Genomic DNA, 26,411 nt, shown 5'->3' on the forward strand with positions numbered 1-26,411 from the left:
CAAACCCACAACCTTTCTGTGTATAGGATGACACTCCAACCAATTGAGCCATACTGGCTAGGGCTGATTTATATTTTTTAAACAGACTTTTAGGTTATGAATTTATTCCCATTTTACACATGTGAAAACTTAAGTAACATTACTTACATAAAAATAAACACCTGTCAAACAACATAACTGGGACTTGATTCTCCAAGTCTATCAATTTCATATCTGGTGTTCTTAACTATTACCTTGTTTCAATGCAGTATTTAACTTAACGGGGAAAAAATGGGTGTCAGTTATATTGAAGGTCATTCTTTGATAAGTTCTTTGGAGGGATGACACCATCAATATGACATGATCTGCATTTAACATACTTATATTCTAAGAATGGATTTCAATGAGTATTACTTTTCATTAAGCAATTGGAAAGGTAGAAATACATAGTAATCGGTATTACTTATAAATGATACCTGATTGATGTGTTTTACAGGAATCTGGTGACTATGAAGGACTCATTTACCATTGTAAATGGTCCAGGTTACAATCATCATTGGCTTGGTTCCCAGACTACTACTAACGTAGAGCTCATGAGTGAGTTTTCTGTACTATACAGCAGGTCCTCAAATAATGTTTGTTCTATGTCTTTTGTTATAACATTGACGAGATGCCATAGTGTTGCCAGTGGAAATGGGATACTTCCACGGAGTTGTGAAAAAAGCATTTTGGAGACTCAGGCATAGGAGGATGTGAATAGTGGCAGTATTTTTGGAGTGGAAACCTAGGACTGCCCCAGGTGCCCCATGTCTCATCCAAGACCAGGTGGCTGAGCTCCATCTCTCTGTGGAAGTCTGGGGCCTGGTCAGCATAGGTACACAACCCACCAAGAGGGTCAGGATCCAGAACTGTACTGCCATCACCTTGGGCTCCTAGTCCAACATAGTCTCTGCCCCTGGCTGCCCTCTGGCCTGATCAGCACCGTGCTTAACTCGTGTGGCTGCAATGGGAAGAGAGAAGGTGTGAAGAAACCAGCCCCTGGCATTTGTTAATAAGCTTTGATCATATTACTTTGGGCTTGTGAAGGGATAAGCTTTCTTTCAAAGTAACCATTCTTTTCTAATTTTTCCTGGGCTTGCGCTGGGTCCTCCCCCTATGCAATCCCTTTCCTTGGTCTTTGGGGTTCTGTGCCCTTATCCTATCCAGTCCTTTTCTCAGGTTTTTCCAGGCTGTTATGTCCCATTTTGGCTCCTACTGCAGTGGTCTAATAGTTTTGCTTCCTCATCTGACTTCTACTGCACGTGCCTCAGTATAAGAATCTCTTTAACTGATTCTCTTCCCCCGCCCCCCCCCCCCCACCTTCGTATTCTATAGGAAGGTGCTGGTTGTTCCCTGGAAAGTTGGTCCTTCTTACCTGGTGGAGGGAGGGATGTTAATCCCCTTGGCAGGGCAATGCAGCTATCCCCTGGAGTGTCTGGAAGTTGAATCTTCCAGACTTAAATCAGGCTATCTGCGTTAAATGAAGACTTACTGTACAAAGATAAGATTGGATTGTGAAGCACAGTATGGGATAGCATTAGGCACATGGAGGTGATAATGGATACAATAAAGAAATTGAAGTACAGTAATAGGATAAGGGTGAACAAAGAATATCCTCCCCAAGTCTTAGCACCTTTATTCATAATTGTCCCAAACTTGAAGCAACCAAGATGCCCTTCAGTAGGTGAACAAAGTGTGTACATTTCTACAATGGGATACTATCCTATATAATAAAAGCCTAATATACTAAGTGTCTAGTTGTCCAGTCGTCCGTTCAACCAAAGCATAATATGCTAATGATATGCTAAGGCTGCTCAACTGCTCACTATGATGTGCACTGACCACGAGGAGGCCGACAGTCGACCAGTGGCTATGATGTGCACTGACCACCAGGGGGCAGACACTCCGACTGGTAGGTTAGCTTGCTACTGGGGTCCAGCCAATCGGGACTGAGTAAGACAGGCTGGACATGCACTGGATCCCTCCCGTGGTCCCTCCCTGGCCCTGATTATGCACCAGTGGGGTCCTTCGGCCTGGCCTGTGCCCTCTCACAATCCAGGACCCCTCAGGGGATGTCAGAGAGCCGGTTTCGGCCTGATCCCACGTGCCAGGCTGAGGGACCCCACTGGTGCACGAATCCATGCACCGGGGCTCTAGTTTAGCAATAAAAAGAATGAACAATAAATCCATAAAAACACATAAGTGAACCTTAAATGCATATTGCTAAGTGTGAGAAGCCAGTCCGAACAAAAGTTACTTTTTTTATTTCACCTATATGACATTCTGGAAAAAGAAAAACTATAAAAACAGTAACCAGATCAATTATTGTTCAGGGAGTTGAGGTGGAGAGAAGGAGGATAAATAGGTGGAGCACACAGAGTTTTGAGAGCAGTAAAACTAATCTAGATGATACTGTAATAGTGGTCACACAACACGTATTTATTTATCAAAAGCCATAGAACCGTACAACACAAGAGTGAACCCTAGTGTAATCTGTGGACTTTAGTTAATAATGATGTATCAATATTAGTTCATCAGTTTTAACAAATGTACCACACTAAAACAAGATGTTAACTATATGGGATGGAGAGGGGTTGGGTAAACAGGGAGTACATATATGGAATACTGTACTTTTTGTACAGTTTTTCTGTAAACCTAACATTTGTTTTAAAAAATAGAAACCTGTTAATTCAAAGTTACTGATGCCTGATAAAGAGTTCATAAAATTGATTATACAAAGTAATCTAATAACCGCAGGTGGTATCTAACTAATGTAACAAAAATGTTAAGGTAAAGATATTTCTTTTTTGTTAAAACTTTAATTCTTATTGTGCCCCTCCACCACTTTTTTTTTTTATTTTTTTTTTAAGAATACCTGCAGTCATTCTTGTTTCTGTATTCATTTTTTTTTTTCTTTTTCTTTTTGGTCTTTTCTGTTAGGTGTATTAGCCCTTTCTTGGTACCCACCTGATTCACATGATGAGAATGGAGTACCTACTGATGACTTGGTACCAACTATTTTGGATAAAGCTCATAAATACAATCTAAAGGTACTTTATTTCATGTATTTTAAATTTTTGTTGAGATATAATTAACATATGACATTATATTTGTTTCAGGTGTTCATTATAATACAACATTTGTATATATTTGAAACGATCATCACAATAAGTCTAGTTAATATCCATCATTATACATAGTAACAATATCTTGTCTTGTGATGAGAATTTATAAGATCTATTTTCTTAGTAACTTTCACATATGCAATACAGTTATTATAGTTATTAACTATAGTTACTATGTTTTACTTTACATGCCAGGACTTAATAATTTTATGACTGGAAGTTTGTACCTTTCATCATCTTCAAATATTTTGCTCCACCCCCATCTCAGGAAACTATGATCTGTTCTCTGCAGCTCTGAGTGGTTGGTTGTGTGTGTGTGTGTTTAAGATTCCACATTTAAGTGAGATTGTGTGGTATTTGTCTTTCTCTGACAGACTTATTTTACTTAGCATAATGCCATCAACATCCTTCCATGTTGTAACAAATTGCAAGATTTCCTTCTGTTTTTATAGCTGAATATATATACCACATTTTCTTTATCCATTCATTGGCAAATGGACACTACATTGTTCCCATTTCTTGGCTGTTGTAAATAATGATGCATTAAGTATTCCAGTGTTTTTTCCACTTAGTGTTTCTGTTTCCTTCATATAGTAGTTCTATTTTTACTTTTCTGAAGAAACTCCTTACTGTTTACCATAGTGTTTGCACTAATTTATATTCCCTTTTCTCCATATCCTTGCAAACCCTTATTTCCACCCTTTTTGATAGTAATTCTAACAGATGTGAGATGATATCTCTCTGTGGCTTTGATTTTCATTTCCCTGATGATTAGTGATGTTAAAGTATCTTTTCATTTATTTGTTGGGATATGGATTTTTTCTTTGGGGGTTTGGGGGAGAGTCTATTCAGAATCTCTACCCATTTTTAAATCAGATTTGTGTTTTTGTTTTTATTGCTATTGTGTTGTATGAGTTCTTTATATATTTTGAATATTAACCCCTTATAAATTATTTGTAAATATTTTATCCCATTTGGTAAGTTGCCTTTTATTTTGTTGATGGTTCCTTTGCTGTGCAGAAAGAAGCTTCTTAGGTTGATATAGTTCCATATTTTTTTATTTTTCTTAAGATACTTTTTTATTTTTCTTGTTATTTTTCTAATGGATTGCACAGTAGCATATTTTTAAATCTATACTTGTGAGTTTTCTTCCTGTAATTGATTTCTAGTTTCACATCATTGTGATCTCAAAAGATGCTTGATATGATTTCAATCTTCTTAAAATTTTAAGACTTGTTTTGTGGCCTAACATTTGATGTGTCCAAAAGAATGTTCCATGTGCACCCGAGAAGAATATTTTGATTCTTTTGGATTGAATTCTTTTGGTTATGTTAATTGCATCTGGTATAACATGTCTTTATTAATTTTTTGTCTGGATGATTTATCCAGTGATCCTACTACTATTATTTTAATTTTGCCTACTTCAGTCTTTTAAGTTTTTTAATATTTGCTTTTTATATTTAGGTTTCCCTATATTGGTTGAGTAAATATTTAGAAATGTTTATATATAGTCTCTTGTTGGATTAACACCTTTATACAGGGTATGGAAAAAGTAGGTTTCCAACCCGGCTGGTGTGGGTCAGTGGTTAATGGTCAACCTATGAACCAGGAGGTCAGGGTTAGATTCCTGGTCAGGGCACATGCCCAGTTTTCAAGTTTGATTCCCAGTGGGGGGCGTGCAAGAAGCAGCCAATCAATGATTCTCTCTGATCACTAATGTGGCTATCTCTATCTCCCTCTCTCTGAAATTAATCTATATATTACCTAATAAAAGAGTAATATGCAAATTGACCATACCTTCGCTACACCCACCAGCCACGCCCACCAGGAAAGCATCCGCTGGAGGCTTTTCCGGCCTTGGGCACGAGCGGGGAGCCTGCGATGGATCGCAGGGAACTGGGGGTCTGCTCCTGTGGTGGGTTGCAGGGAGCTGGGGTCCCCTGCCCAATGGGCGGTGTCTGCGATCACAGGGAGCTGGAGGTCCCCTTCCCAGGCCTAAAGCTTTGGCCAGAGGCTTTAGGCCTGGGCAGGGCACAGCCCGTGATTGGTGTGAACTGTAGAGGAAATACCTTTTCTGACTGCACATTGGCTAAGCTTCCTGTATGCCACTGGTAATATTCTTAGTAACTTGGGTAGTAAGATCCAAAAAGGTGATCTCGGGTTTTTCCACCACACTTCTGGAAAAGAAAACGAAGGTTTTCTGGAGGGCTAAGAAATGTCATATCCTGCCCTAGCCAGTTTGACTCAGTGGATAGAGCCTCGACCTGCCAACAGCAGAGTCTGGGTTTGATTCTGATCAAGGGCATGTACCTAGGTTGCAGGCTCCTACCTGGCCGGGGCCCAGATCAGGGCTCACGCAGGAGGCAACCAATCAAAGTGTTCCTCTCACTTTGATGTTTCTCTCTGTCTTTCCCTTTCTCTTCCACATTCTCTAAAAGTCAATGGAAACATATCCTTAGGTGAGGATAAAAAAAAAAAAGGAAAGAAAGAAATGCATATCCTATGAAAGACACATCTTGAAAATGCCTAAAGAAAGTTGTCAATTTTTCTTAGTGAAGGGACTGGAGTCGTGTTGGTGAAAACACCTTGGTGGCTGTGGTGACTGGCAGTGTCTGCAGCAGCGGGGTGATGGGGCTGGTGCCTTCCCCTGATCAGCCCGGTTGCCTCCCACAAAGGGAGGCCAGACTATGGCTTAGGCCCGCTTCCTGTGGGGATCGGGCCTAAGCCATCAGTAGGACATCCCCTGAGGGCTCCCAGTATGTGAGAGGGGGCATGTTGGGCTGGGGGACCCCCCCTCCACCCCCAGTGCACAAATTTCGTGCACCAGGCCCCTAATCCTTTCTAATGAGTGTAATATGCAAATTAACCATCACTCCGCTACACAAGCCATGCCCACCAGCCAATCAGAGCGAGTATGCAAATAAACCCAACCAAGATGGTGGTTAATTTGCATAGATAGGCGCCCTGAGCGGACCCCCTGAAGCGGATCACAGGGAGCTGGGGTCCGCTCCGGCACCAGGCCGAAAATCTCCGGCAGCAGCTTTTGGCCTGGTGATGGAGCAGACCCCCTGCAATCGATAGCAGGGGGCTGGGTGTCTGCTCTGGCCCCAGGCCGAAAAAGCCTCCGGCGGAGGCTTTCGGCCTGGTGCACAAGCGGACCCCCTGTGATTGATGACAGGGAGCTGGGAGTCTGCTTTGGCCTGGTGCATGAGCGGACCCCCTGCGATTGATGACAGGGAGCTGGGAGTCTGCTCCGGCCCCAGGCCGAAAGCCACCGGTGGAGGCTTTTGGCCTGGTGCCAGAGCAGACCCCCTGCAATCGATCGCAGGGAGCTGGGGGTTGCTTCGGCCTGGGCAGGAGGGGACCCTCTGCAATTGATCACAGGGAGCTGGGTTTCCGCTCCTGCCCCAGAGGCTTTCGGTCTGAGCAGGCCTGGGCAGGGCTGAGCCGGTGATCAGAGGGAGCTGGAGGGGCCTGCCCAGACCTAAAGCTTCGGCCAGAGGCTTTAGGCCAGGGCAGGGCCCAGCCCTCCATTGGTGTGAACTATAGAGGAAACACCTTTTCTGACTGCACACTGGCTAAGCTTCCTGTATGCCACTGGTAATATTCTTAGTAACTTGGGTAATAAGAATCCAAAAAGGTGATCTAGGGTTTTTCCACCACACTTCTGGAGAAAAAAATGAAGGTCCGCTGCTGGAAGGCTAAGAAATGTCATACTCTGCCCTAGCCGGTTTGACTCAGGGGATAATGCCTGGGCCTGCAGACAGCAGGGTCTGAGTTCGATTCTGATCAAGGGCATGTACCTAGGTTGCAGGCTCCTCCCTGTCCGGGGCCCAGATCAGGGCTCATGCAGGAGGCAACCAATCAAAGTGTTCCTCTCACTTTGATGTTTCTCTCTGTCTTTCCCTTTCTCTTCCACATTCTCTAAAAGTCAATGGAAACATATCCTCAGTGAGGATAAAAAATAAAGAAATGCATATCCTGTGAAAGACACATCTTGAAAAAGCCTAAAGAAAGTTGCCATTTTTTTCTTGGTGAAGGGACTGGAGTCCGTGTTGATAAAAACACCTTGGTGGCTGTGGTGACTGGCAGTGTCTGCAGCAGCGGGGTGATGGGGCTGGTGCCTTCCCCTGATCAGCCCGGTTGCCTCCCACAAAGGGAGGCCAGACTGCGGCTTAGGCCCAGTACTCATGGGGCGCAGGCCTAAGCCGTCAGTAGGACATCCCCTGAGGGCTCCCAGTATGTGAGAGGGACCCCCGACCCCCCCCCCAGTGCACGAATTTCGTGCACCAGGCCCCTAGTACTAGTGTATAAAAGGCTATATGCTATATGCTAAGTGTTGCTATGACACACACTGACCACCAGGGGGCAGACAACCCAGGAGTTGCCATGAAGCACACTGGTGAGACACAGACCCCACCCAACAAATTGCAACTGATGCTGCCGAGACCCATGGCCAGCCCAGAAATGGTCGCTGTGGGCGCTGGGTAATGATGTCATGTAGCAACGTCCAGCTTCCTCTCCCTAGCGACTAGTAACCTCCTTGCACTTTCTTCACCCCAGGAACACGACTTGCTTTATAGCCAGGTGGAAACATTTACACTTTAACCAAATGTCTGTGAAGCATTTTCCCGTGCCTCATCTCATTTGATCCTCACAGCAGTCCTGGAGTAGGCAGATAGGAGACGGTGTGGAATCCTATTTTATTTTCATTTGTTGATTTGCTTTATAGCTTTTTTGTAATTCCTTTGCTTTTCTTGTTTTCTTCCCTTTATGATTTTCTATAGAAGTAGGCTTATATTTTTTCTCTTTATTTTATGTGTATATACTATAGGTTTTTACTTGTTATCATAAGACTTCCATATAACAACTTATATTTGTATTACTGTGTTTTGTTGATAAATTTGAATGCATTCTGAAGTTGTACATTTACATGTTTTTACGTTTCCCATAACAAATTATTGTAGTTATTTTTACTATTTCTGCTTTAATACTAGCTTTGTAAGTGATTAATTCATCACTTTTACATTAGATTTTTCTGAATTTTAATATATATTTTAAGCAGTGAGATTTATACTTTTATGTTTTTCTATTACAAATTAGCTCCTTTTTCTTTAAGCTAAGGAAGTCCCTTTAACATTTTTTTTGAAAGGCTGGTTGATCATGAACTTCTCTAACTTTTACTTTTATGGAAAAATCTCATTTAGTTCTGAAGGATAACTTTGCTACAGAGAGTATTCTAGTTTGTAAATTTTCTTTTAAAAAGTGCTTTAAATATATTGTGCCACTCCTTTCTAGCCTATATTTCTGTTGAAAAATCTGTTGATATTATAGGGGTTCCCTTGAACATAACATACCATTTTTTTTCTTTTGCTTCTTTTAAGATTTCTTTAACTTTTGACTATAATGTACCTTAGGAGTCTCTTTCAGTACATTTTATTTGGAACTCTCTGGGATTTCTGGACTAGATGCCTGTTCTTCCGCATATTAGGGAAGTTTTCTACCCCTTTTATTTAGAGATCCCTATAATGCAAATATTGGGCTTTTTTGATATTGTCCCACAAGTCCCTTAAGTTCTCTCATTTTCATTTTTCTTTTGCTGCTGATTGGATGAGTACCACTGCCTTGTCATTGAGTTCATTGAGTCTCCTGCTTTTTCTAGTCTGCCACTGAACGCCCCTCCCCCCCATTGTATATTTCAGTACAATTATTTTCTTTAACTCCATCATTTGTGTTTGATACTTTCTTATATTTTCTGTTTATTGAAATTCTCTCTGTGTTCATGAATTGTTCTCCTCACCTTGTTGAACATCTTAAAACAATTATTTTGAACTATTCATGTGGAAAACGTTTCTCGTTTCCTATTGCTGCATTACAAATTACCCCAAAACTCGGCAGTTTAGAACAACACATTTATCATCTTATACATCTTACAAATTAAATGGTTCCCTGTAATCGACATTGTCATCAATACTTGTTATATGTTGATTTATTGATGACAGTCATTCTGACAGGTGTGAGGTGATATCTCATTGTGGCTTTAATTTGCATTTCCCTGATTGGTGATGTTGAACATCTTTTCATATGTCAATTGGCCATGTGTATGTCCTCCTTAGAGAAATGTCTCTTCAGGTCCTATGCCCATTTTTTAATTGCATTTTTTATCTTCTTAGTATTAAGTTGTATGAGTTCCTTATATATTTTGGATATTAAACCCTTATCAGGTAATATTATTGGTGAATAGCTTACTCCATTGAGTAGGTTGTCTTATTGATGGTTTCTTTTGTTATGCAAAACCTTTTAGTTTAATGGTTTCTCATTTGTATATTTTTTCCTTTGCCTTGCCCAAGGAGACATATCCAAAAAAGTATTACTAAAAGCAATGTCAAAGAGTTTATTGCCTGTGTTTTCTTCTGTTTGTTTTATGGTTTCAGATCTAAGATTTAAAACTTTAATCTACTTTTAGTTTATTTCTTGTGTGTGGAGTCCAAATGTGGTCTTTTTTAAATTTTTTTTATATGTTTCTGTTCAGTTTTTTTAGCATCCTTTATTGAAGAGACTGGCTTTACCCCACTGCATATTCTTGCCTCCTTTGTCATAGATTGATCTTTTGGTAAGGGTTTATTTCTGGGCTTTCTATTCTGTTCCATTGATCTTTGTATCTGTTTTTAAACCGGTGCCATGTTGTTTTGATTAATATAGCCTTGTAGTGTAGTTAGATATCAAATAGTGTGAACTTCCAACTGTGTTCTTTTTTCTCAAGATAGCTTTTATTGTTCGTGGCTTTTTAAGATGGTTATAGGTTTGTGAAAAACGTCATTAGTATTTTGATAGACTTTGAGTTAAATTTATAGATTGCTTTGGGTAGTATGGGCATTTTAATGATGTTAATTGTTCCTATCCATGAGCATGGTATATGGTTTGATTTATTTGTACCTTCAATTTTTTTAAGTGTCTTATTTTTTGAGTAATAGGTTTTTCACCTCCTTGGATAAATTTATTCTTAGGTATTTTAATTACTTAATTCAATTGTAAATGTTAATTTATCTTTCTGATAATCTTTGGTGGATAATATTAAGCAATCGATTGCATTTTTTATTTTGTTTTCTGCCACTGTAATGGATTAATTTATTAGTTCTAATAGTTATTTGGTGGAATCCTTAGTGTTTTTACTATATATAGTTTATGCCATCTGCAAATAACAGTCTTAATACTTCCCTTCCAATTTGCATGGTTGTCATATTTCACATCGTTTTATCTTGTATACCCTAAAGTAGCTATTTTAGTTGTTCTTACTGCCTTTGTCTTGCAATCTTTTTATCAATATTATAAGTAATGAAATTCCTTTATTATATATTTACCTTTCCCAGTAAAATTTATACTTTCAGATGTTTTATTATTTAGCCCCCTTTCTTTTCAGCTTAAAGTCTAACTTTTCCTTGTAAGGTTGGTTTTGTAGTGCTGTATTCCATTAGCTTGTCTGGAAAACTTATTTCTCCTTCAATTCTGAATGATATATTTGCTAGGCTGAGTATTCTTGTTTGGAAAGTGTTTTTTGTTTTTCTTTCAGCACTTTGAATATGTTATATCACTCCCTTCTGGTCTGCAGAGTTTCTGCTGAAAATTGTATAAATTCCCTTCTGTATATCAAGTTGTTTTTCTTCTTACTGCTTTTAAAATTATCTTCTTGTCTGACTTTTTAATTGATATGTCTTGCTGTGGGTCTCTTTGGGTTCATTTCATTTGGAACCCTCGGCTTTTTTGATCTGGAAGTGTTTTCTTCCCAGGTTAGGGAAGTTTGCAGCTCCTCTCTCTTTTTTTTCCTGGAACTCTTGCAATGCAAATTCTAGTCAGCTTGATTTTTTAGATAAGTTTCTTAATCTAGCTTCACCTTCTTTTCATTCCTGTTACTCTTACGGGGGGGGGGGGGGGGGGGGGGGGGGTGGTGACTTTTTCTGGCCTGTCTTTACGCTTACTAATTCTGTCTTCTAGTGAAACCTCTAGTACATTTCTCAGTTTACTTATTGTATTCTTTAGCTATCTATGTTTGGTACTTTCTTATATTTTTCTTCACTTTATTGAAGTTCTCACTGTGACCACTCATTCTTCTCCCAAGCCTTGTTTATAAGCAACTTTATGGTCATTAATTTGAACTCTTCATTAGTACCTCCCCAAGATTTTATCTTTATCTGGTGCATATTTCTGTATTTCTTTGATTGCTTAACTCTGTGTTTGTTTCTTTGCATAAGATGAAACAGCCATCTCTCCCAGTCTTGAGGGTTTTACTTTGTTTAGGACAGTGGTGGGGAACGTCCGGCCCTGTCAAGGCATTAGGGGTGAGTTAATTAAATGTTTGACGAAATATGGCAGGCTAATTTCTACGTTGATAATTTTATATGGGCTGTGAAGTGATGTTATAAATACCTAAATGGCTCTTGGCAGAAAAAAGGTTCCCTACCCCTGGTTTAGGAGATTAACCTTATCACTCACCGTGATCTAGACCTTGGTTGTCTCTAAAACCTTTTAAAACCTTTTTTCTAATTGATTTCAGAGAGGAAGGGGGAGATAAAAACATCAGCGATGAGAGAGAATCATCAATCGGCTGCCTCCTACAAGCTCCACACTGGGGATGGAGCCTGTAACCCAGGCATGTGTCCTGACTGGGAATCGAACTGCAGCCTCCTGATTCATAGGTCGATGTTCAACCACTGAGCCATGCAGGCCAGGCTAAAACCTTTTTTGATTATCTAAGCCCGTGGTCGGCAAACTGCGGCTTGTGAGCCACATGCGGCTCTTTGGCCCCTTGAGTGTGGCTCTTCCACAAAATACCACGGCCTGGGCGAGTCTATTTTGAAGAAGTGGTGTTAGAAGAAGTTTAAAAAATTTGGCTCTCAAGAGAAATTTCAGTTGTTGTACTGTTGATATTTGGCTCTGTTGACTAATGAGTTTGCTGACCACTGATCTAAGCAGTCTATTTTATTTTTAATAATCCATAATAGTTCTGGATGTGCAAAGACCAGTTGATTCCTTATAGGAGAGTGTCTCAACACCTAGATTCAGGCTTTTGTAAGCCAGACCCTTGGGCAGCAGCTTTTGAAGAATGCAAATATATGTATTCTGTGGGACCAAAAGTGTAAGCCCCATCAGCCACTAGAGCCAGGCTATTTAGAGGTGTCCCCTGAGTGGCTGTCTTAAAAATTGGTGTTTTAGTCAAGTGTAAGCTCCTTTCTGAGAAGTACTGGTAAGCTATAGTGGGGTAGAGAGAGAGCACCGATATGCATTTCCTGAGAGCATTTCTGTAGCCCCTACATGTGTGCCAGGCTTGTCCCAGGCAAGTAGGCCTGTTTCACAAGTAAGGACAGGGATATGTTTCAGTCTTCTGTCTCTGTAGTGCCTGGTGGTAGCCTGCCAAGACCTGTCTCTCTAATTGTCATATTCCCTTGGTACCCAGGAACACAAGCCCCCTTGGCTACCAGAGCCAGGCAATTAAGGATTATCCCCTGGACTGTAGCCACAAATCCAGGTCACCAGACACATGTAAGAACTTACCCTCCAAGAGATGCTGGTGCTCTGGAATGTGGCAGAGGGAGTGTGAAGGTAATTCCTGGCCTCTAACATCTCAGGGAAGGTTTTCAGTCACTCGTAGATGTGTGTTAAATGAGATGCCTGTTTCTCAGCTTACAGCTGTGATGATAAGGTAATAGGCCTCTTTCACAGAAATGCTGAGCCTCTGGCTCTGTTGTGCCCTAGGGGTAGTAGCTGTTTAAGACTCTTCATGTGTTACAGTCCTGTGGGACCCACTGCAGAAGTCAGCTGGCCCCTAGAGCCAGGTGACGTAGATGTATCCACTGGTAACAGCTGCAAAAATCAGGCCACCAGCGGAGAATATAAGCTCTGTTCTGGAAGATAATGGTGAGCTTGTGTGAATGCAGTCATTGTCCTCTGTTCCCTGAGAGCACCGCAGTAGCCTTATATATGTGTACCCATCAGGCCAGATCTTCTGAACAAGCAAATGGGCCTCTTTCTCAGAAACACTGGGGATGTTCCTTACTCATCTAGCTGTTGCAATGCCCTGGGAGTGGTAGTCTAACAAGATTGCTACAGTCCCATGGGACCCAAGAACACCACCTCTCTGGCCTCTAGAGCCAGGCGATCAGGGGTAATAGCCCTGGGCGGTAGCCACGAAACACAGGGCACCAGACCTGTATAGAAGATCCTATCTGCGAGATATTATCACTTTGGAGTACTACTGGCTGGATCCACTGTGAAGACAATATCCACCTAAAAAAGAGAAAAGGAAGAAGAATAAAAAAGGTAGCACCCAGCAGCTTTAGCAAGACAGAGGGCACACAGAAAGATGGTGCCCACCAGCCTCCTTTCTCCAAGAGTATCCCAGCAGGACCCTGTTTCTCACATAAAGTCTGGGTACTTTTCCAAGGATTGCTTCTGCACTGGGCAGTTGAGCCTGTGCATAAGCCCTTTTAAGAGCTATTTCTCAGTTCACCATAGTCCCTTGGTAACCAGCCCCATTGGTCATTAAATATAGATGCTTCGTGCTTGTCTCTCAGATGCTGGTATTAAAAGTTAGGTTGCCTGATGTTGGGTATGAACCCTTTGCTTCTCATGGAGAAGCTCCTGGTTTCCACTTTTCTGTCAATTGTGGGTCACTGTTCCATGGAAGAGTTTGTGAGATTCTGTCTCAGCCTTTCCTACCTGCTCCAATGTGGGTTTCCTCTTGATTGGCAGATAAAGGAGTTGCTCCACCAGTTTTTAGGTGTTTGTTTTTGTCAAAGGAAATTGTTCCATATGTAGCTATAGATTTGGTGTGTCATCCTATCTAATAAAAGAGTAATATGCAGATTGACCATCACTCCAACACACAAGATCAAGACAGCTGCCCCTATGTGGTCAAAGATCCTACCCCCATGTGGACACAAGATGGCCAGCAGGGGAGGGCAGTTGGGAGGGACCAGGCCTGCAAGGGAAGGCAATTGAGAGGGACCAGGCCTGCAAGGGAGGGCAGTTGGAGGCGATCAACCCTGCAGAGGAGGGCAGTTAGGGGTGACCAGGCCGGCAGAGGAGGGAAGTTGGGGGCAAACAGGCTGGCAGGGGAGCAGTTGGACATCAATCAGGCTGGCATGGGAGTGGTTAGGGGGTGATCAGGCTGGCAGGCAGAAGCGGTTAGGGGAAATCAGGAAGGCAGGCAGGTGAGCAGTTGGGAGCCAGCAGTCCTGGATTGTAAGAGGGATGTCCGACGGCCCGTTTAGGCCCGATCCACTGGGATCAGGTCTAAACAGGCCATTGGACATCCCTTGAGGGGTCCCAGATAGGAGAGGGTGTAGGCTGGGCTGAGGGACACCGCCCCCCCCCAGTGCATGAATTTCGTGCACTGGGCCTCTAGTTTAAGATAAAAACTGTGAATACAGTGGGTATATAAGTACCATAGCATAATAAAGACTATATATGACAAACCTACAGTTAACATACTTCGTGATGAAAAATTGAGAGCTTTTTCTGTAAGATCACAAATAAGACAAGGATGCCCACTCTCACCACTTTTATTCAACATAGTACTGTCGGTCCTAGACAGAGCAATTATGTAAGGAAAATAAAGAAAAGGCATCCAGATTGGGAAGAGAAGTAAAACCATCACCATTTGTATATGGCATGATTTTATATAGAGAAAAACTTAAAGACTTCACCTCAAAAAGACTATTAGGGATAGTAAGTGAATACAGTAATGTTGCAAGGTACAAAATCAGTATACAAAAATCTGTTGCATTTCCATATACTAACAACAAAGTATCTGAAAGAGAAAAATACCTAGCAATAAACTTAACACAGGAGAGGTAAGACCTGCACACTGAACACTACAAACCATTGTTGAAAGAATCTGAAGAAGTCCCAAAATGGAAAGATAGGCTCCATTCATGGATTGGAGGAATAGACTAACATTGTTAAAATTCCCATATTTCCTAAAGCAATCTACAGATTCCATGCAATCTCTATTAAATCCCAATGGCATTTTTTACAGAAATCGAACAAAATACCCTAAAATTTTTATGGAACAACAAAAGACCCTAAATAGCCAAAGCAATCCTCAGAAGAAAAAAAAAAACAAAGAATGAGGCATCACACTCTCCAATTTCAAACTATACTACAGTGCTCTATACTTAAACAGTATGGTGTTGGCAGAAAAACAGACCTATATACTAATGGAAAAGAGTTGAGAGCAGAGAAATAGACCAACAAATATAAGGACAACTAATTTGGAACAAAGAGGACAAGACTATACAATGGAGAAAGTCTTTTCCATAAGTGGTACTGGGAAAACTGGACAACCACGTGCAAAAAAATGAAATTAGAACACTATCTTTCACCATACACAAAATTTATCTTAAAATGGACTTGTATGTAAGATCTTGAGACAATAAAATACCTAGAAGAAAAGTAGGCACTAAATTTAGTGGACATAAGTTTTAGTGATGTTTTTGTGTGAATTTGACTCCAAAGGCATGGGAAATAAAAACAAATAGCACTACATCAAACTGAAAAGCTTTTGTGCTAAGGAAACTGCCAACAAAGCAACCAATCAAATGGGAGAAGGGGTTAATATCCAAATAAAAATCTCATACCAGCACCACAACAACAAAACAGATTAAAGATTGAGCAGAGGGTCTGAATAGACACTTCTCCAGGGAAGACATTCAGATGGCCAATAGGCACATGAAGAGATGTTCAACTTCGCCAATTAGGAAAGTGCAAATTAAAACCACAATGAGATGTCACCTAACACATGTTAAAAGGGCTGTAACTAAAAAGACAAATAAATATTGGAGAAGATGTGGAGGAAAGGGAACTCTGGTACACTGCTGGTGGTAATGTAAGTTGGGGCAGCCACTATGGCAAACAGTATGAAGGTTTTTAAAAAAATGAGTAGAACTACCAAATAATCCAGCAATTCCTCTTCTGGGTATTCATCTGAAATGAAAACACTAATTTGAAAAGATATATGTACCCCTATGTTCATTGCAATATTATTTACAATAGCCAAGATATGAAAGAAGTGTGTATCGACAGGTGAGGTAAATATACACAGTGGAATATTACTCAGCCATAAAAAAGATGAATATTGCCATTGGTGATGACATGGGTGAGTCTCAAGAGTATGATACTAAGTCAAATCAGTCAGAGAAAAAGACAAAGAATATGATTACAGTCATGTAGGATGAAAAACAAAATGTAAAAACAAAACAAAAACTCATAGATTCAGACAACAGATTGATGTTACCAGAGGGGGAGGGGGTAACGGTAGGGCAAAGTGGGGTCAAATATGTGGTGAAATTGGAAACTAGAATTTTTATGGGGATCACATAACAGATGTTGAATTATAATGTTGAACACCTGAAATTTTTATGTTATTAATGTTACCTCAATTTTTAAAAAATGGAGTCTTCTATGCACAGTATTTTAAAAATATTTTTGGTTACTGCTTCTATTACAGTAGAGATCTATAAACCATGTCAATAATAATGAGCATTCTGAAAATTATTGCCCTTTATAGTACAAGTGAATATTAATAGTATAAATTAAATATACATTATTTTGTAAAATTCTACTTTAGTTACATAGAAGAATTTATCATTTAAAGGTATTTGCTGTTGACTCCATTTAAGTGTACACATAATGATCAGATCTGAAAAAAAGAATCCAGATTTTTCTTGACTATGGTTTGCTTGCTTTGGGTTTCTTTTTGTTGTTTTTGCACCTTTCTTAAAAAAATAGTTATGTCTGAATATATAATATATCCCGATTTATTATTTCTTTAAATTTTTATTTATTGATTTGAACAAGAGAAACCGATTTGTTTTTCTACTTACTTAAGCATTTATTGGTTGATTCTTGTATGTGCCCTGACCTTGGGATCCAACCCACAGTATTGGTGTATTTGGATGATGCTCTAACCAACTGAACTACCTGGCCAAGCCCTCCCTATTTTTCCTTTATCAGGAATTAACATACAGGAAGAAGTATTCCACAGTGGTTGAACATTTGGGCTCTGAAGTCAGATTGCCCTCAATGCCTCTGGCTGGCTGGGTGTGACTAGTTACAAAACCTTTCTTAAATCTGCCTCCCTTAGAAAATGAAGATAGTAATTGTAACTACCTTATAACATCGTCAGAATTAACTGAGGTAAAATGTATAAAATACTTAGCATGTTATTTAATAGAAAAAGCTCTTAGTAAATATTATTATTAAAATTCTCTGGTAACTCCTATGTTCAATAACATCATTTTTTAAATTAAGGTTATTAAATCATGGGATTAATTTAAAACATAGGATATACTTTTATATTTACATCATAGATGATTTTTTCTTTAATCAATATTTTTGTTTTAGGTCGCTTTTCACATTGAACCATATAGAAATCGAGATGCTCAAAACATGTACAGAAATGTCAAATACATTATAGACAAGTGAGTTTCTACTGTGTTTATAAATTAATTTTGTAGTGGATATTGAAATCATTTTGAGGAACATTTGAGGTTCCTTACAGTTCACTTTCTATATGAATAATTAAAGATTTCTCTTTAGTATTTTACATATATTTTAGGCTATTTGTGATTTCTTCATACTGACATTTTAAAATTACAAAAGTTTTTAAATCTTATGGATATAGAGTTTTGTCTTTTTAAAAGAAGGTTCAGATTATGAAGTGTGAACTGCTTTTATAACAGTAGACCCAACATTAATATTTTCATTTATACTTAGTCTGATTATAAGAATTTAATAATTCAGTTTCACTTTGTTCATGAGTACTATTGATAATAGTCTGACAGATGCCATACTCTGACAAAAAAGCTTGTCAGCAACAGTTGGCCATTAGTATTGATACCAAAAAAAAAGCAGTCTATATATTCATATAGAAAATGTACTTTTCATGGCATTCATCATCATTTGTAGACCTCAATATAAGAATTTATTGTTTAGTAATGTCTTAATATCTAGTATTTCTTTTCCTAATGAATAAAATTAAAATGCACTTTTAGTAATTACACTTATATAACTGACTCCCCAAAGAAGGTGAACAATGTGTGTAAACTCTGATTACCTTGATTTTCATACATAATTATTATCTATGGCAAATAAAATGTGAATGTTCATTTCACTTTTACCTATGTTTTATTCTAGATACGGAAATCATCCGGCCTTTTACAGGTACAAGACTAAGACCGGCAGTTCTCTTCCTATGTTTTATGTCTATGATTCCTATGTTACAGAGCCTGAACAATGGGCCAGTCTGTTAACCACCTCAGGGTCTCAGAGCATTCGCAATTCTCCTTATGATGCATTGTTTATTGCTCTTCTAGTAGAAGACAAGCATAAATATGATATCCTTCAAAGTGGTTTTAATGGAATTTATACGTATTTTGCCACAAATGGCTTTACTTATGGCTCATCATATGAGAATTGGGCTAAAATAAAATTATTTTGTGATCACTTCCAACTACTATTTATCCCAAGTGTGGGCCCAGGATACATAGATACCAGCATCCGTCCATGGAACACTCAAAACACTCGGAACCGAATCAATGGGAAGTATTATGAAACTGCTCTGAGTTTGGCCCTCCAAGCGCACCCTAGTGTAATTTCTATCACATCTTTCAATGAGTGGCACGAAGGAACTCAGATTGAAAAAGCTGTGCCCAAACGAACCAGTAAAAGAGTGTACCTGGATTACCGGCCTCATAGACCAAGTCTTTACCTGGAACTAACTCGCAAGTGGTCTGAAAAATACAGTAAGGAAAGAGCGACTTACGCTTTAGAACACCAGCTGCCTGTTTCTCCATCTTAATGCACTATTTAATGTTTCATAATTATAGAAAACACCTAATTTCAGTAAATGTCTATTGTTTGAGTGACGGAACGAAAACTGTCAAAATCAGTATGCATTGTTACTATTTTCTTTTATAACAAATAATTTGTACTTTTTTAATTTGTACTTTTAGCAGTATTACCATAACATCGTTCACAATGCTGTACTGAGAAAATGCCTGAGAGAAAATTATGCAAAAACATTCCCTGTGCCATCTTCTGCTAAATTTCTGACTAAAATTGAAATGCTGCTTTCATGGCAGTTTTTTATTTTACAATAGATAAATGCTTATTACATAAAATAATTAGCACATAGTTCTTTCTATCCTACTGTATTCTGGGCCCAAAGAAATAGGATTGTATATTTGTTAATGTACTTGTTTCATCTCTTAAGTTTTTTCAATGATTCAATAAACTTTATGGTATTAGTATTTAGATTCTGGATAACTCTTTAATAATAAATAATTCTTACAAAAATAAAATCATATATCTTAAACCTTACTGTGAACCATATTGCATTCGGAAGGCCTGCCTTCTGCAGCACAATATGTATTATCATTCGCAGATTTTTGGTTACCTAGAGCTTGCTAGATGTTTTACATGTATAATGTTTCTGCTTTATAATGCTGAATTCCAGATTTTAGAAGTTAAAGTTTTTTATAAAAGTTAATGATTGCTTCTCAATTAAGAAAACATAGTTGTTTCACATTTATTATATACTAGAGGCCTGGTGTACGAATTTGTGCACCAGTGGGGTCCCTCAGCCTGGCCTGTGGGATTGAACTGAAACCGGCTCTCCGACATCCCCCGAGGGGGTCCCGGGTTGCGAGAGAGCGCAGGCCAGTCCAAGGGACCCCAGCAGTGCACCATCGGGGCTGGGGAGGGATGCAGGAGGTTGCCCAGCTGGGGAGAGACCACGGGAGGGCTTCAGGGTGTGTCTGGCCCATCTTGCTCAGTCCCAATCAGCCAGACCCCAGCAGCAAGCTAATCTACTGGTTGGAGCATCTTCCCCCTGGTGGTCAGTGCACGTCATAGCGACTGTCAACCAGTCGACTGTCTGCCCCCTGATGATCAGTGCACGTCCTAGTGAGCGGTTGAGCGGCCTTAGCATATCATTAGAATATTACACTTTGATTGGTTGAATGACCGACTGGACAACCAGACAGCATATTAGGCTTTTAATATTTAGGATAGATATAATGTCCAAAATGTTATCGTTTTTAGAGATAACACTTTAGTCTTTATTTTTTTCAGTTTAATCGGAAACCTACTGTTAGATAAGAAAAAAGTTGATACTACTTTTAGATTGCCTCCTTTTATGAAATTAAGCTACTTTTACCAAAAGTAATTGAGAACATTTACTTAGCTTATTTTAGTTTTTTAGGGACATAGAAATGAAAATTTCTTTATATGTTAAATTCATTCCTGAAGTTTTACATTTGATTAAGACTTAATGATGGAAATAATAATTTTGTTTCAAAGACAATATTTTAAAGTTATTGTTAATAGTATTCCAATTATATATACTTTCATGGTTCCTATCAGGTAAAATACTTGTGGTCAATTGTTTGTCATATTATGACAAATTAAACACCTGTATGCTAAAAATGAATTTCCTTATTTTAAAAACTAGAGAATAAAATATATTCTATTATTATAGTTAATATTTATAACTAGAACTGTAGTAAAAAGTCTAATATATGTTACTACATGAATATTATTTCTTATTTATTAAAGAGAAGCAATAGGGTAATATTAAACAATGCATATAAATCTTTAAAGTATAAAGACAGTCAAACAAATTAGCAGTGGAATTTATCATAAAATGGTCCATCATAGGATGAAATTTTATTTTTAACCAGCAATTTTGAAGTAAAAGAACATTTTTATAACTTAGAATTTGCCATTTCTCAAAAAATGATCAGGCCACAGGAAATTACTATAATAGTAACAATCCACTTTCTGTAGGAAATCACAAGAAAAAAATCACTATATGACATAACCAAGCATCTTCATAGGAATACTCATGGATATAACCTGTGGATATTTTTTCTTATATCCAGTTAACCACTATATATAATGGATATAAACTCTATGTCATAACTAATAATATTTTATAACATTCCATGTTTTATTAAATATTGGTTAGAGAAATAGCTACTACAGAGGAATTTTTGTCATTGCTTATATTGTATATTTGAATTCACTATGGTAGGGAATACATTTTTTAAAATAGTTCTAAGATTAAGGGAGAGTGTATAAACATGGTCAGCATATCCTCAACACGGATACCACTACTTCCTATCCTGCTCGTAGGGCAGAAATAGGTAACCTACTACAGCACAGTTTAACTCTGACCTTCGTGTGGTTCCCAACACATTACCCTACTAGCCAGTAACAAGCAGTCAGTTTTCAAAGTAAGATAAGACAGATTCTGACTTCATTACAGAAAGTTATTGAGGGAAGAATTTTGGAATCTGATCACATAGTGGTTTAACCCTTTGCACTTGCTTGCTTTTTTCTCGATTCCTTTATTCTAATGCTAACCGTGTCGAGTCACACTCGACATCCGAGTGCAAAAGGTTAATACTTTATAATTATACTAGAGGCCCAGTGCACGATATTCATGCACTCAGGGGTTAGGGGGAGGGTCCCTCAGCCTGGCCTGTGCCCTTTAGCAGTCCAGGAGCCCTCAGGGGATGTCCAACTGATAGCTTAGTGCTGCCGCTGAGGCGGGAGAGGCTCCCACCATAGTCGCTGTGCTCATGAGCTGTCAGCCCGGCTTGTGGCTGAGTGGCGCTCCCCTTGTGGGAGCACACTGACCACCAGGGGGAGCTCCTGCGTTAAGCGTCTGCCCCTGGTTGTCAGTGCGCATCATAGTGACTGGTCGCATCATAGTGACTGGTTGTTCAGCCGTTTGGTCGATTTGCATATTACCCTTTTATATAGGATGAATATCATGTTTTTCTCCTTTTTTAAACAAAAGTTATTGGGAATTATCTCTGATAGTTTTGTTATTATTAGGGAGGAATGCTTTCAAACTCTCAGGTATTCATTACAGCTGCCTTTACCATTTGACTAGTAACAGTTTCGATCACAAGTAAATAAGAGTAAAGAATCATTTCTAATTTTAAAACTATAGGTTTTAATCCAATAAACTAAAATAACCGTTAAAAGAAAAAGCAGTGTAATATATACAATGCATGAATTCTACTGAATTATTTTATGGTTTAATCCAATTGTTTTGACTACAGAAACCAAATATTTCTTTCATTGCTCCCCTTAAGGACCTGTACTGTCAAAACTGCTATTTTTATTTATATAAGTTGCATGTTAACATTTTTTTGTTTTAAGAGTATGTAATTAAAAGATGATTATTTTGTTATATGGAGTAGTTAATTTTCATCTAATAAAAGCATAAATGAAATATGTTATATCTTAGATAAAAAATGTATTCCTTTCTATTTATGCAGTGTTGTGTGTGTTTTTTTTAATGTCTGATCAACAAATGAAAAGGTAGTATTCATCACACAATAATTCTCTATTTGAGATATGTAGCATTTACAAAGTAGATATCTTTAATTGTACATGCTTTTGGAATCTGTGCATCTGAGTTACACACAAAAAAAAACTTTCTTTTTTAAGTTGGGAGGTGCTTTGTTATTTTATCCTTTGGGCATAATTATATATTAGCTCTGACATCCTTTAGAAAATTGATCTTCCCCCAAAACAGCAAAAGTAACACGCTACCTGAAAAGCATACTAAGTTCATAACTTTGTGCTTTTTCAAACTAATCAGTTAATCAATTTAAATCCTGCTACTGCTCTTAAACTCTATAGTTCGTACAGAAACAGTGCTTGAAAATCTATACTTAAATTTTGAATTAAGGTCAACACCCTCATGTCTCATAGTACAGAGCTACTTTATTTACAACCAGCAAAATTTCAATTATTTTTCTAAATATCTACAATTTCAAAATAAAAAATTGATCTAGCCACAAGCAAAAGAGTTTTTTGGCTCAGAAAGTCCTCTTTTTTAAAATGTACTTCAAATTAACTTTTATACTGACTTTGTTATATATCCACATAAAGGCTAAATGTTATTGTATGCCTGATATATGGTTATTAATTTTGAAAATTCAATTACTACTTTGACTTAATTAAAGAGACTCGTTTATTCTTAGTCAAATCAAAAAAACTTAGTAATCGTGCTGTTCTATTTCAGCTATCAATGAAGGGAGCATTTTTTAATGTGATTAGCTTTTGTTGTTATATGGTTACTATTTAATTGATGACATCAAAGACAAAATAGCCCGGCCAGCCTGGTTTAGTGGTTGAGCATCGACCTGTGAACCAAGAGGTTAAGGTTCGATTCCTGGTCAGGGCATATTCTCAGGTTACAGGCTCCATCCACAATAGGGGGTGTGCAGGAGGCAGCTGATCAATGATTCCCTTTCATCATTGATATTTCTATCTCTCCCTCTCTTTTCCTCTCAGAAATCAATACAAATATATTTTTTAAAAAGAAAATAATTTCAGTCCTAATCAGATAGTCTTAGATCTAAAATTTACTAATCTCAAAACAGTAGCACTTTTCCTATTGAATGTTCTAGATTTCATTTTTAAAAAAGCATCATGTACATTGAATTTTAAGTTTTCTATTTTTATGCAAATTAACAATACATTTAAACAAAGATAAAAAGCTTTTTAGAAGCTGCCCCATTGAAATAACTATTTCATGACACAAAGCAATGATGTACCATGGTAAGATAATTCTATCTATAATTCAACTTATGGTATATTATTGTATCCCTTTGTGCTTTTGTGTTTGACTTTTTGAAAGAATAGGACAGAAATCTGAGCAAAGATCATTGTAAACAACACAAAATAAAGTGACAAACTTCAGCTACTCAATAACATTTAAAATATATGCATAAAAGTATTTTTGAGTCGATTTTACAAAAACTATTATCAAACCACTATATCACCATGTTAACTTGATAACTATCTAATATAATGTGGTCTTGACCCTGATCTTGAAAATAGCAAATGCAAAATAGAAAAATATATAAAATAAATTCCACTGTAATGCATGCAGTAAACTTAAGCAATTTATATGTTTGAACACAAGTCACCTAGGAGTATCATGCCACCATTTTTTCTGTTTGTATATACTAAACATATTCTTATTGAACAGTTCTGTTCTACATATAGTTTTTTAATTATCCAGACTTACATTAGTCATGTTTCAGACTATTAAGCCATTAATATTAAAATGGTGCAATTGAATCTCTGACTACATGAAAAAATTCAACTGCAAATCCGATTGCTATATTCTTAAAAATTTGCTATGTTGCTATATTTATTTAATTAAAGTGCATTCTTAAAAATTATGCTCTTTTTAGGTATTTTGTATGAAAAATATTTAATGACAATGATATGAATAGGAGCTGAGCTCATATTCTATTTTTCCTCATTTGAGTATTGTGTTTATAGTTAAAGACTTAATCTCCAAATAAAATATTTTTTAATATACATTATTTTTTCATTTCACTTTTTCTTGAGTCATTCTTAATTAGACTTTAGGTCATGTCTCCTTTTATTAGAATATGACGCTTTTCTAAAAGGATGTCAAAATTTTTTCCACAAAAAATAATTATAAAATTAATATATAAATTATGAATGATGGAATTTTTTAAATGCACATATGACTGACTACACATTTGGTACTGACCCTTTGAGTAGTTACTATAAGATATCATATTGTTCTTATTGCCAGAAAAGAAGCACCTCCTTCCTTATGTGATGCAAACTTTACTTTGTTGGTATGTTTTAAAAAAATAAATTTCTCAAACAGGCTTTTATCTAGGATCAAAATGCAAAAACCTACAGGAACCTATCAGGTCATGTAAATAAATGCATCAGGTTTAAGACTTCCAGAGAGTCCTAGGTACAGTGGATAACTGTCACCTACAAGGATTAGTTGCTGATCAGCTCCTGTCCATGTCACCCTTCGTAGCTATGAGTCACTAAAATGAGGATATATATATATTTGTGTATCTATTTAAATTTTTCTAATTATAACGTGTTGGCAAATATTGCAAAGTTTTAAAAAAATATTTGCTGATTGGATTCATTTCATGGGTCATTAATTTGTGACCCCTGATATAAAGAATGTAAAACTTTTAATGAAAATATCCTCAAACTTTTATAATACTTAAGAGGATTTCATATGACTAGTCAATGTGATGATTATTGGATAAATAATCCAATAATTTATTCTAAGTATCCTATATAATAAAAGCCCAATATGCAAATCGACTGAACTGCAGAACTACTGGTTGCTATGACCCACACTGACCACCATGGGACAGACGCTCAATGCAGGAGCTGCTTCCTGGTGGTCAGTGAGCTCCTGCAGGGGGAGCCCCGCTCATCCAGAAGCCCGGTTCATGGATGGCAAGCTCAGCGGCGGTGGCAGAAGTATTTCCCGCCTCCGAGGCATTGCTAAGGATGTCCGACTGACAGGGAGAGGGCCTAAACCGTCAGTCGAACATCCCCTGAGGGCTTCCTGCAAGAGGGCGCAGGCCAGGCTGAGAAACCCCCCCAAGTGCACGAATCTCATGCACCAGGCCTTTCGTATAACGATAAAGGCAAGTCAGTGAAAGTGAATTCCTGAGGGTTCTGATTTTGTGATAGCTTTCCTCAGGTCTGATCTGATGCAAGATCAGAAATTAAAGCACTCCAAAGGGAGAGTTGGGTTCATATCCCAGCCAATCTTCTCTATTAATCCTCCCAATTTGGCTTTTGAATAGTGATTTGACTTAATTTATATTCACTGAGGGAAACTGGGATGCTTTTATTCTGTTGCTTATTAGATTTGAATCCATTTTGAAGCCTGGCAAGAAAAAAAAGGAACTGGGTTTGATTCTAGCCCCTTTACTGCAACCTACTTTCTACCTTTCGGTGGCCTGCTTATCTCCTTTGTTTCAAAAATGATATTAGTGACTTGTTAGAATACAAAACATGTGACAGTATATAGTCTCAGTGAAAAGTAGATCATGAATAGGAATACACTTATTGAACCCAGCATTAAATGCAAACTGATTATTGTGGCAAATAAACTGCTATACTGATAGTTAAGCTTTTGACTAGACAATATGAAAAGATATCTAATCATCTACGCATTGTGTAATGTCCACAGTACAAGATATAAACACATTTGTCAATAAAAATATAGCTGCCTTGGTATGAAGAAAGGAATAGATTAGTGCTCACCAAGGCTTAAGGGTTGGGGATGGGGTTGATTACAAAAGAGCAGCACAAGATAATTTGGGGGGTGAGCGATCTTCTATATCTTTATCAAGGTAATGATTACCTGACTCTCCATTT

General features: G+C 38.0%; 1 protein-coding gene across 2 annotated transcripts in view; it reads left to right on the plus strand.

Moving 5' to 3' along the window:
• The window catches only part of MANEA (mannosidase endo-alpha), a 40,857-nt gene extending 18,407 nt beyond the window's left edge, over positions 1 to 22,450 (plus strand). For both annotated transcript variants that reach the window (XM_008150867.3, XM_054722204.1), the window contains exons 3-5: positions 2,959 to 3,068; positions 17,544 to 17,620; positions 18,336 to 22,450. In XM_008150867.3, coding sequence (XP_008149089.2) covers positions 2,959 to 3,068; positions 17,544 to 17,620; positions 18,336 to 18,999 — 851 coding nt within the window. In that variant the 3' untranslated portion in view covers positions 19,000 to 22,450. The remainder of the gene's footprint in view (positions 1 to 2,958; positions 3,069 to 17,543; positions 17,621 to 18,335) is intronic.
• Positions 22,451 to 26,411: the final 3,961 nt, after the last annotated feature.

This window comes from Eptesicus fuscus, chromosome 10 (genome assembly GCF_027574615.1).
Source record: "Eptesicus fuscus isolate TK198812 chromosome 10, DD_ASM_mEF_20220401, whole genome shotgun sequence".
NCBI lineage: Eukaryota > Metazoa > Chordata > Mammalia > Chiroptera > Vespertilionidae > Eptesicus > Eptesicus fuscus.